General features: G+C 21.5%; 2 protein-coding genes across 13 annotated transcripts in view; both read left to right on the forward strand.

Moving 5' to 3' along the window:
- Positions 1–5,963, forward strand: part of LOC107996416 (adenylate cyclase type 6) — an 85,118-nt gene extending 79,155 nt beyond the window's left edge. For all 3 annotated transcript variants that reach the window (XM_062078695.1, XM_062078697.1, XM_062078696.1), the window contains exon 22: positions 238–5,963. In XM_062078695.1, the coding sequence (XP_061934679.1) occupies positions 238–564 (327 nt within the window). In that variant the 3' untranslated portion in view covers positions 565–5,963. The remainder of the gene's footprint in view (positions 1–237) is intronic.
- On the forward strand, positions 5,031–10,489 carry LOC107996419 (probable peptidoglycan muropeptide transporter SLC46). 10 transcript variants are annotated; one of them, XM_062078709.1, is made up of 9 exons: positions 5,031–5,170; positions 6,425–6,604; positions 7,138–7,365; positions 7,847–8,198; positions 8,351–8,746; positions 9,245–9,382; positions 9,563–9,646; positions 9,920–10,076; positions 10,203–10,489. In XM_062078709.1, the coding sequence occupies exons 2-9, from the start codon at positions 6,593–6,595 to the stop codon at positions 10,264–10,266; spliced, it is 1,431 nt and encodes a 476-aa protein (XP_061934693.1). In that variant the 5' UTR covers positions 5,031–5,170; positions 6,425–6,592; the 3' UTR covers positions 10,267–10,489. The 10 variants fall into 10 exon arrangements, with proteins under 10 accessions (XP_061934693.1, XP_061934690.1, XP_061934687.1 ...); XM_062078706.1 differs by having other exon boundaries at positions 5,032–5,170; positions 6,496–6,604; XM_062078703.1 differs by having other exon boundaries at positions 5,033–5,170; positions 6,412–6,604.
- The last annotated feature ends 2,361 nt before the right edge of the window (positions 10,490–12,850 follow it).

A 12,850-nucleotide genomic window follows, 5' to 3' on the forward strand; every position in this document is an offset into this window, starting at 1 on the left:
ATGTAAGAAAAATTTAAACACATTATTTATTTATATGTGTATAAAATACTTTTTTTACGTAATTATTAACACAATTTAATAAAAACCCTTTTTTGAAATATTTAATTTTTTAAATAATTAAAACATGGAATCTTGACGAGAGAAGTCTTTCGGACCTATAATATTGGACACAATTTGATAAAATATTTTTTTAAAACATAGAATTCTAACAAATGATAATCTTTTTTTTTCGTATAGGTGGTTGCCGGAGTGATAGGCGCCCGGAAGCCGCAATACGATATTTGGGGTAACGCGGTGAACGTGGCCTCGAGGATGGAGTCCACGGGCGTGTTGGACGGAATTCAGGTCACCCAGGAGGTTCGAGACATCCTGATCGCGAAAGGATATCCGCTCACTTGTCGTGGTACCATCCAAGTGAAAGGAAAGGGTAGCATGGTCACCTATTTCCTCGACGGTCCTCGTGATTCAATCAAGGCGAGCATCCGCAACGATATCAACGAGGAGAGGATAAGTTCTGTCAATAATTTCAATCTGGATGGCTCAGTGTCGTCGAAGAAGACTTGATCGATAGCTGGGCCAACGTTGCTGTGAAACAATCCTTCGAGATGAGAAGAAGAGAAGATTCTACGAGAGAAAATTCTACGCGTGCGCAGAAATAATTTTGAAGGCACCTAGATCATCTGGAAAACTGTTACAAATGAAGAGGAAGATTTGAAGATGCGAGCAGTTATTTTTCGCTAGTAGACGTTACATTATCTATTTGTAAGAAATAGTTTGGAGAACAATTTTTGAGAGTTGTACTCTCAAATGTACTTTGCACCTTCGAATTTTTGACAACTAGTTTCGTCGATGTTATGTTTTCATTGACACGTTCAAATCGAGGAAATAGTGTATTAGAATAATCATATGTTCTACAGATGTACATATGTTCGTGGAAATATTTTTTGAGGATCGATTCTAGAGATCAAAGTACAAAAATTGGTGTAAAAAATTATCAATTGAGGCTTATTCGTTAAATTAAAAGCAATCGAAGTTATATGAAGTGAGGTACTTTTATCTTCGTCACACCATCGTGTCGTTGTATTTCTATTTCGCTTCATCTAGCGCAACTTATATTTTAGATAAATTAGTCTCGATATCTTCGTATATCAATTTTTGTTTTTCAATCTCTAAAATCGATTCTCCAAAAATATTCCATGAATGTATTAACACTTGGTATATTTTGTCAGATATTTATGATTGTTTTTTTTTTTTTATTAATGAATATTTTGAAAGAAATACATGAAATGCAATGAATTTAAGAAAAAAAAAATATCAACGAAATTGGTTGTCCGTGATTCAAAGGCAATTTGATTTGGAAAATCTGATTTATTGGAAGCGTGGAAGAGAGAAATATTCGGCTGTTTCTTTCTTTGTCTCACGACCGCCGACTGCCGTCCTTAATGCGGTTCAATCGATCTCCAAAACTCGTCGATTAGTCGTAAGTTAGAAACGCAAACGGAAAATCGTGTAAATTCGAATTTTTCCGTATTTCCCTATTTTGGGAAAATGACTTGTACTTAAGTCGTATCTCGCTATTCTATGTGTGATTAGATGTTTCGATTCTATTCCGGGGAATAATCTTTCAAAGCTGACAGCAAGACTAATTTGCCAATATTTATAAATTATTTTAACTATTTTAATTGGATTTCATAATGAAAATTTATGAATAACGAATAACGATTAATAAATATGAATAAAAAAAATTTTAAAAATGTCAATTTAGAATTATATTAAATTATATTTAATTATGTAAATTTTCTGATAAAGATATGATAAAATAAAAAATAAGTTTATATAAATATAATTTCTAAATTCAAAAATTCGAATTTTTGAAATTTTTATGAAAAAAATGTGACAATCGTAAAATAAATATTAAAAATAAAATGAATTAACATGAAATTAAAAATATAGGATAACAGTCTGGCTGTTAGCTTATGCACATTCTTCTAGTCAATAACGAGAGATTAATATGAGAAGCTCGATACAACGAAACCGTGGTTGAATTTTTAATATAGAAATTTCGTTCAAAAAACGAAACGGGACCACGGCAAGTCTATAGGAATTAAAGGCAAGAATGAATGAGAGAAAAAAAGGAGACGCGAGAAATTATTGAAGGAAAAGAGAAAAAAAGACTCGCTATTTTTACATTTCTCTTTTTTTAATCCTGTTTCGTCGACGAAATCCGTCGATTAATGAGTTTTTTAATCACATGTAAGAAAAGAATCATAAATATATATATATGTGTATATATTCTTTTTAAATATTTTAGATAAGATGATACGCGTTTCTGCACAGTGCGATTCGGTCTAATAGTAGATAGTGTCTATCGACTAAACAATGCCGCGTATGGTTGCATAATACGTTCTAAGCAACCAAAACTGTGTTCTATACATATGTATATCAATACCGTATTGCTGATTGTTTCATAATCTTATTTTGATTCAAGACAAATGTGATTTCTTTACGTTCAATATTATTTGTAAATATAAATACGATACGTTCATTATATAATATTTAGCCTCTTATAATTTAAAATTTTAAATAATTTTAAATAATCTTTAGAAATTTAAGTGATTTTGAATAAAATTTTTCTTAAATTTTTATTGATACTTTCTGATAATTAAAAAACATACTATTAAGATATTTGTATCATTATTTGCATCATATATATTAAGATAAATATTTATAAAAATTCATAATTATATTTTGATAAATATTTTCATTCTTCTCAAAGATTTTTAGATTCTAATATTATGTTTTTTTTCTATATTTTTTCTATTTTTAAATAAAATGTACTACATTTATTATGATTTTTGTCAATTATATCTAGAACATATTGTCATTGATATATTGTACCATTCATGATTTTTATTTCCAAATTCCTTATTTGTTTTGATATTTTATGTATAGTTACTTGTATAAAATTATAACGTATAAATTATTTTTTATTTATTTCTATTGACTACATATGTCGTAATGTATGTCGTACAGAATGAGTCAAAAGACATGTCGCAAGTAATTTTTCCATAATAATATACATTTATTACGAGATAATTCCTAACGAAGATTATATTTATGAATAAATCACTCGATAAAATAAATGTTTTGACATAATCAATAAATGAAAAATCAGAACCTGATGCAATAATAAAACTAATAGAAATTAGATTCGAATGACTAAAATCTAGAATTTTTCGTATCTACTTTCTTTCTCTTTTGAAATTCAATTTTCTTATCTCGATTTCAATGACAAATTTTTATAATCTCTAATAGATGTTATATACGATATATCGTAATTTTATTTTTTGCATAAAATAATATTTAAAAATATTATTGCAACGGGTTTGATTTATTGTAAAGACAAATTTAGAAATGAATTAATCGTTCTAATGTCTATCGTGATGAATGTGTAACTTTCCAAAGAGTTTTATTAGTCATTGAAATTCATCTCGAGCTAATAGAGCGAGCCTATAATGAATGTTCCCTCGTCACAAAGAAATACGTATTTTAATGTTGCTGGCAGGTCCAGCTATGTTGATAAATGTTAATCGACGTTACGATCGAACCGACCGCGGGCCATCGTTCGATAGATTAAAACAAGATACCGTTACAGATGCTTTTATGAAAAATTTCAAAAATTTGTACGTAATGTACGTTTTTTATTTTTTTTTCATTTTAATCGATAAATTTAAAGATATTCGAGTATACATACGCACAATTTTATTTTTATTAAAGTATTAAAATTTATTATGGTATTAAAGTACAAATTTTTTATTCTATGAAAGCATCTGTAATATAAAATTAAAAGAAAAAAAAATCATATCAAGTCTAATTATAAGTGTATAAGCCTAATTAAGATGTCTTAGCTTTCTAGGGATAAAGTGTATCATATAAATGAAATATTGCTGTTATGACTGGTGTTGTAGAAATTCTTCGTCAAAGCACTTGAAAAAAAAAATTTCAAAAAATAGGAAAATAAAAAAAAAAGATCAAAAAGTTGTTCTTTGTAGAATTTTAACAAATGAAATTTTAATAGAACACAATTTGTGATAGAAAATTCTTTTTCGAACTTTTCTGCAATACTCGTCCTATAATGGCACTGGAAACCAGTCAATTTGAAGATTTCATCAGATTTGCGGATAATCATTATACTTCCTCTTTCGTGTAATTTCTTAATGGCCTAAACGCAGAACCTAAATCCATAATGAATATTATTGTAGTTATTACTTGCGCGATGTGATTTGCCAGGAATAACATGAAATAAATTTTTATTAAAAAATCAATCAGTTTATTTTGTTTAATTTTGTTATATTGAAAAATTATTATTATTAATTTTGTTATATGAAATTAGTTTTATGAATGTAAATTGATTCTACAGATCAGAATTAATATAGAATAATTAGATTATGAGAGAAAAATTTTATATATCCAGTTGATTGTAAAAAAAATATAAAACGAAAGAATATCTTTCAAATATTTCTAATATATTAAAAGAATTTTAAAGAAAAAAAAAGAAAAAGAATTTTTCTTAAATAATCATAATAATGAAAACTATCAAGTAACAAAAAAAGTTTAAAATTATATTAATGTAACGTTGATTTTTAATGTAATATAAACATATATATACATTTTTATCATTTATCAAAAAATTCTTTTGAAATATAATTTTTTATACTATAATATTAAAAAAAATTGTAAAAATTTATAAATAAATTAATTCTTTTTTAGAATCTAATTATTGAATATAATATTATTTTAAAATTTAAAAGATTATTAAGTTAGTTTTAAATTATTTTTAATTAAAACTAAAACTAAAACTAAAACCAAATCTTAAATCTTTTCTACACGATATATACTGAATGAAAACTAGAAATTTTTGTCAAATTTCCTATAATAATCATTTAGAGCTATTTAATCTTAAATGTTGGCATCACTGTTCTCTGATCAATAATGTTTTCTTGAATAATATGTAGCACGTATATCGTGTTAGTACTCTTTGTGTGATGAGAAGTTGTGTTTCTTTTCTAATCTTGATATGATTGTAAAAATGTTATTTTTGATTAATTAATGTTTCTATTGTAACTTCATTATGTAACCGGATGATTAAATTGATTGATGGCTAACACACGTGAGAAAGCAAACTCATGTATATATGTATATTATTGCATGTATGCTATGTTACATTAAGAATTTATGTTACGTTAACAGAACATTGAATTTTTTTGTTATTTGATTTTTGTTTTTTATCATTATGATTAAAGAAAGTTTCAAAGATATGCTTAATTATTTATGATTATGATTATGCTTTTTTTAGATTTCTATGTAATAGTCAATATTTATAATTAAAATTAATAATATAATAATTTATCTAAAACATTGTAATATATTTCTTTTATCGTAAGAAAATAATGTTTTATGCTTTTAATGTGTATTATATTTTTAAATTGTAATTTTTAATATAATTTAGATTTTATTATTTGTATTTATATTTCACTATTTAATTTTTAATAAATTAATTGCAAAAATATTAAAAATAATTTTTAAGATAAGAAAGATTCTATTTTATAATTTGAGCAAAAATTTTGTTTATTATTTTAATTTTTTAATATGTGTTTAATATATTAATTTTTTTGCTCGGTATTATTATATACTATTATATCAATATTTATTTACTTATATGTTATTATTTAGATATATAGATAAAGATTTCAAAATTTTATTTCTAATCGAATTTTTTAAATCATAATATTCAAAAATTAAATTTGAATTGGCATAGATTTTATAAAATAAACATTAAGCTGATAACAATCCTTAAATTAGTCGATTTATTATATAATAAATTATATAATATTGTATCAAAATTATTTTGTATAAATTTAATTAATATATTTTAATTTTATATATATTTTAATATGAATAAATTATTATATTTTAATATGAAAAAAAAAGAAATAATATGTAATGTTAATTGCATCAATAATATGACATAATGAATATGCAAATTACGCTTATCGCGAATGTTTACTGTTTCCGTCAAAAATTATACAATTTTTTGTTTAACTAATTCTATTGTTTGCTTAACTTTTAGCAAGTAGCATTTTTTTTATCTGTATTTTACATTTTGTATATACTTTTTGTACTGTATGTTTCTTTCAAGTTATATATTAAAATATTTCTAATTAATTTGAAACTTTATTGTAATAATATTATATAATATCAAATAATATTATCGTAAGTTAGTTAAAAAAGAAATTTATTACTATATTTTTATCATAAAAAATTATTAAAATGAAGAGTAATTGTTAAAAAAAAATCATTATTAATCATTAATAAAAAAAAATTTTTTAATGATATAACATTTTTGTAAAGAAAAATTTTTTAGCACAATTTTCAGTGTTTGTGCAATCTAAGAATGGAATCTTAACATAAAATTATAAGCACTATCTTATTTAGCTAACGTAAGATAATGATTACGTGACAAAATCTGTGGGCATAAAAAGATTTAAAAGAATTTCTGTAATCTAATTTTATTATAAAATAAACAACAATTATGGAAAACGAGGTAAACAAACTAGCAATAGTTTTAGAATTATTATTTTTTTTCTATTTTTTATTTTATAATTCTTTTTTTTATTTTTCTATATATTTTTTTATTTTTTTGTATTTATTTATATTTTTTTAAAGAAATACAAAATTATTTTAACTTTCTTTTATTATTACATATGAGTAATAATATTAAATATAGCATATAATATCTATATATATATTATTTTTGATTCTTTAAATAATAATTATTTAATGTTATTAAATTGCATGTTAATTAACTATATTAAATATAATTATTCATTTAAATAGAGCATAAAAAATAATATTGATTAATTTATATATATGCATGTAAACATTGTTTGCGTAATATCGCGATAACAATTTTATATAATTAAAATAAGTTCACGAAAGTATTTACATATTTTTAAATTATATATCCTATTTTCCTAAAATTATTATTTTATAAAATATTTTAATTCGTTTTTTTTATTATATATTATTATATATTATTAAATTTATTAAAAAAAATAATTTTGCAATTTTTTACAGTTAAGACTAAACGAAAATGAAACCGGCAAAAAATGGAAAAAATTCTTCGCATGGATAAAAGATGTATCGGTGGAACCAACAATGTGGCTGTTCATGATGGCCTTCATGATCACATCGGTAGTAGAACAAGCTTTTTTTGTTTATAAATCTTGTCGAGTCGATCATGGTTATTCGGAAAAAATTTGTTCGAATTTGAATGACAATGAAACTATAAAAACTGCAGTACAGGTAATATAAAATATTTAAAAAAGAATTCTCAAAAAAATATGAGATAAAAATAATAATATAATTGTAATTAATGATATTATTTGCTCAATAATTAAAATAAACAAAAAAAAATTTCTATAAGATAAAAATTTTTGAATAATATGGAATTTTATTTGATTATTGATATTTTTGAAGATAATATTTTATTATTCTAATATTTTAATTAGAATATTTCAATTTTCATTTTTTTTAAATAATTTCAATCTGCAATTAATATCATAATAAAGATAATTACAGAAAATAAATAATAAAAAAAGAAATGGAGAAAATATAATAATGTAGAGAAAATATATTAATAAAATAAAAAAAAATATATAAATAATAATAAAATAATAAAACTTATAAGAAAAATTATATTGAAAATTATATCTATGTATATTTGAAATTTAAAATTATATAATATAATTGAATAAAAAAAATTTAAATTAAAAATTGGAAACAGCTTACAGTTTCAAATTTTCATCAATGGAATAATATAGCAGGCCATGTAGTTCCTATAATATTAGCCTTTTTTTATGGTAACTGGAGTGATCGTCGAGGTAGAAAATTACCATTAATAATGGGACTATTAGGAAAATTTATCTATTCTTTTATGATTGTGATCAATTCCATGATGGACACATGGAATCTAAATACTGTTGTATATTTTGCAACTCTCCCCATGGGAATGTTGGGAGGAGATGTGGTCATTTTTGGAAGTTGTTTCGCATATATATCAGATATATCATCTATTCAACAAAGAACTCTGAGAATTACTATTTTAGATGTGATTTACCTTAGTACTATGCCAACTGGTAAATAAAATTTTATTTATAATTAAAGTTTTGGAAAAATATAATAGATATAATGACTTTTATAAAATGAGTTAATAAAAAATGAGTAATTATTATACAAATATTAAGAAGTATGTATAAATATAAAATAAGTGATTTAAATTCCATTTCAGGTGTGGCTTTGGGTTCCTACATCTATACTAATGTGGTCAACAAATCCTACACAATCATGTTTATTATAAATGCTACGCTTTTATTTCTAGCTATTTTATACTCATTGATTAAGCTAAAGTGGCAAACATTGCCTCAGCAACAAGTACTAATGGGTACTAATCTATTAACTGATTTTTTTGATAAAAAACATATAATAGCAACCATAAAAACAATGATAAAGACTAGGCCAAATCATGGAAAACTTCACTTGTTGTTTCTATTGATCATCATGATGTTATATGTTTTCCAAAGAGATGAAAAACCTATGAGTTTTCTATATACTCAATTAAAATTTAAGTGGGATGTGAACACATATAGCAATTTTAAAACATTCCAATCAAGTACTTTTGTCTTAGGTCAGTTTCTAAAAAATTTGATCTCAATGACAATTTATGATAAATATTAAATTTATTCAAAACAAATTAGTAACTTTTTTTAAAGATAAATTATTATTATTAAGATAATTCAAAAATTAAAATAATAAAATAAAATATTCGTATTTTAGTATTTTAAAAAATGGAAAATTCTCAGAAAATAAAAATTATAATAAATACAGATTTTTTTTATAATGACTAAAAAAATTTTGAAGTGATTAAAAATTACGATGTCATGAATTAGATTATATCATATTTTGTGCATAAAAAAAAACAAATCTTGAACTAATTCATATTTTCTATTATTTTAGTGAAAGCAGAAATTACTAGCTACAGAAGAACTTTCACTAATAATAATATCTTTAAGAAATAATTATTAAGTAATTACGACATTATATATATCACTAATAATAATATCTTTGAGAAATAATTATTAAGTAATTGTGACATTATATTGGCATAACTGTATCTTTATTTCAGCGATGTTAATTGGCGTACCAATTATGAGTAAACTAATGAAAATTAGAGATACTATAATCGTGGCTATTGGAGCTATTGCTCATGCTTCTGGAAGAATAATATTTGCATTGGCAAAAATACCAGAATTATTCTATGTTGGTAATTAAATTATATAATTATATATATATAAATTATTAATTAAAAATAGCTAATTTTCTTAAATAATTTTAGCCTTTAATTTTACTCTTATAGTGAAAAAAATTAAAAAAATTTTAGAAATAGATTATAAAATATAATTAATCAATTTAATTTCAAATTTATAACAAAGTTTTATTTCAGGTGCTGGTGTAGCTGCATTAGGACCAATAGTAGCACCAGTTTTGAGATCAATGACCTCAAAACTTGTAACAATAGAAGAACGAGGTATATTATGTTTTTGTGAAATTAACAATTTTCTTCAAATTGTACAAATTTTCTATAAAATTCAATTATAATTTAATTAATTTATTTTTTTCAAATAACGATACTTTTCTTAAATTTAAATTTTTCAAATAATTGTTATAATTGTATACGATTTTAACAATTTTTTAATTATATATTTTTACATAAAAATTCTATGATAAAATTTTCTGTAATAATAATATTTTCATAAAATATTATATAATAATATATTATAACTTTTCAAACAATTCATAGGAAAAATATTTGCCATTCTATCAGTCTGTGATAATGCAGTACCTTTATTCAGCAGTATATTATATTCTCAACTATATAATGCAACCATAAACTCAGCACCTAGCTCAATTTACTGGCTGACTTTTATCACTCAAATATTTGTTCTATTTCTTATTTTGTAAGTAAATTATTATATAGCAAATTATTTTATAAGTAAATTATTTTATATTTAAGAAATATAAAAAAAATTATCAAACTAAATTTCAATTATCAATTTATTAATTCAATTTCAATTATCTTTCAGAATAATTCATTTTTCTATAAAAAATAGAAATGATCAATATATAGATGATGAAATCAACAATTAAACTGGATTTACTATATAGAAAAATTTGAAAAGAATATATATCACTTGGAAGAAGAATGTAATTAAAATGTTATGAAATGAAAAATTTTTAATTTTTTAAATTATATTAATGTTATATGATTAATATCATATTATTAAAATCCTATAAATGCAATAAATTTTATATAATTTTAAGCAATGTATATAAAATGTTATATTATTAATAAATATTTAATAATATAATATATAAGATGATTAAATCTATACATATAATCTATATATATATATATATCTCCATATATATACATAAGAATGGGAAGAATTTTTTATTTACAATATTGAAAATAAAATATGTAAAATTTTATAAAATATAATATTTTTTTTTCTTTAAAAATCAATTATTAAAATTGAATTAATTTTTCTATACGTCACTTACAGAATCACATTTATGTAATAATAAACAAAAGTAAATATAATAATAATTAAATATTAAAATCATGAAAATTATTAATTATATAACAGGAGAAAAATATATGTGATTGTACATATTGATTTAAATAATAATTTCATTTTCATTTTCATTATTTCTTTAATTTGAAATTAATTGATCAATTTATGCAAAATCGTTACCTAACTTTCGATTAGTTGATTATCATTCACTATGTGAACGCGACATATATGTCAAGGACTTAGAATTGTTTATTTGACATTTTCAACAAGTAATAATGATTGTTCATTTTATGTATTAATTATATATATTAATTTTCTAATAATAATAAATAAAATAATTTTAATTTGTGATTTTGTATAATTTTTTTTATAAATTTTTTTCATTCTTTCATTTCAAAGTGAAATTGTTTTTAAAAATTTCTACCAACAAAAAAAATCGTATGATTTTATTATTATGCGTTAAATAATATCAATAAACATTTTAATTTTTTAATTTAAATATGATTGTAGATACAATGAATAATTTTTTAGTCATTAAATATGATATTGTCGAATATAAAACTCGAAGTAGAATCATTTATTTTTCAATTTAAATTTTAATTATAAAAGAAAAAATTCTATTGGTATTAACTGTTTTATTAGAATTAAAAACTGTTGTTATATTATTAATGTATGTACAAGTTCGAGATGATAATTGTTTCACAACAATGTATCTGCACACATTAAATATTTATATAGCAAAACGAATTCCTATATATAATTATTCTCTTTACTACTCTTTACTTTTGTGATTTAGCAATAGCAGACTAAATTTGATTCGATAATTAAAGTTGAAATTGAAAAATAAACAATTCTAATCTTGAACTTGATTCAAAAAACAACAAATATAAAATATAACATAAAGCAAGATAATTTTTAAATTATTTTAAATAATAAAAAAAAATTAAATTCTTCAAAAATTACTTTCGAAAAAGAAAAAATTTTTACGAGTCTCAATCATATTGATCTATTGCATACATTATATCCAATATTATTCAAATAACTTTTTTTTTTAAATGAAATTCCAAATAAATTCTTTTCATTATATATTTTATGTTATACATGAAAAAAAGTTCAGTAGAAAGAATATGAGTTCGAATTTATTATGCACATATCAATATGCAATAAGGTGAGTAAATATATTATTAATAGCAAGTATGTAAATCGAATGACAAAGTATCATATACAGTATCATGAAACTGTGATAACAACTTTGAAATAATCATGAAGATTTTAAGTTTTTAAATTTAATGCTACATAACTATGATATGTATAAGTAACTGAGATGATTTGTATTTCAAATTTGATTAAGATAGAAAAGTAAAATTGAATAAAAAAAGAATATTTTTTTTTTAAATTTTCTATTATATCTATTATATATATATATATATATATATATATATATATATATATATATATATATATATCTATTTATATATAATTTATATATAATTATTTTGCATTTATTATTTAATATGTAGAACTAGAATATAAGAATCAAAAAAACAGAAATATTGTTTTTATATATTTTTTTTTTCTCAATCATCGTCATAATCTACAGTCATAGATTATTTTATTATCTATTTTACAATTAATTATATTAATAATTATATAAGCATATGTTAGGAATTATCAATTTGAATTGATGTATTAATGAAGCAATTGGTGTAAATAATAAATTTGCATTTAATGTATTCCATAGAAAATTGAGTATTGAAAAATTTATATAAAAATAATATAAATTTTTTGTGTTTATAAAATTTAAAAATCAAATCCTATATGGATAGAAATTCTGAAAATATCCTCAATGAATGTGAATTAATTCGAAAAAGCAAAAGAATAAATTTTACATACGAAAATATATCTCTAATCACCTCTCAATTTTTTTCTATTTCTTTTTTCTTTATATAATCGTATTTAATAATACGATTTTTATAATAGTAATATTAGTGAAATTTCAATAAATTAATTATAATAATCTTATAATTATAAATAAAATATAAAAAATTTATTTTATTAATTTATTTTATTAATTCTTATATTTTATCTGCAATTAAGATATTATAGATATCAAATATATGAACGATATGAAAAATGTACCTGTTAACAGGTTAATA

The sequence above is a fragment of the Apis cerana genome, linkage group LG8 (genome assembly GCF_029169275.1).
Source record: "Apis cerana isolate GH-2021 linkage group LG8, AcerK_1.0, whole genome shotgun sequence".
Classification (NCBI taxonomy): Eukaryota; Metazoa; Arthropoda; class Insecta; order Hymenoptera; family Apidae; genus Apis; species Apis cerana.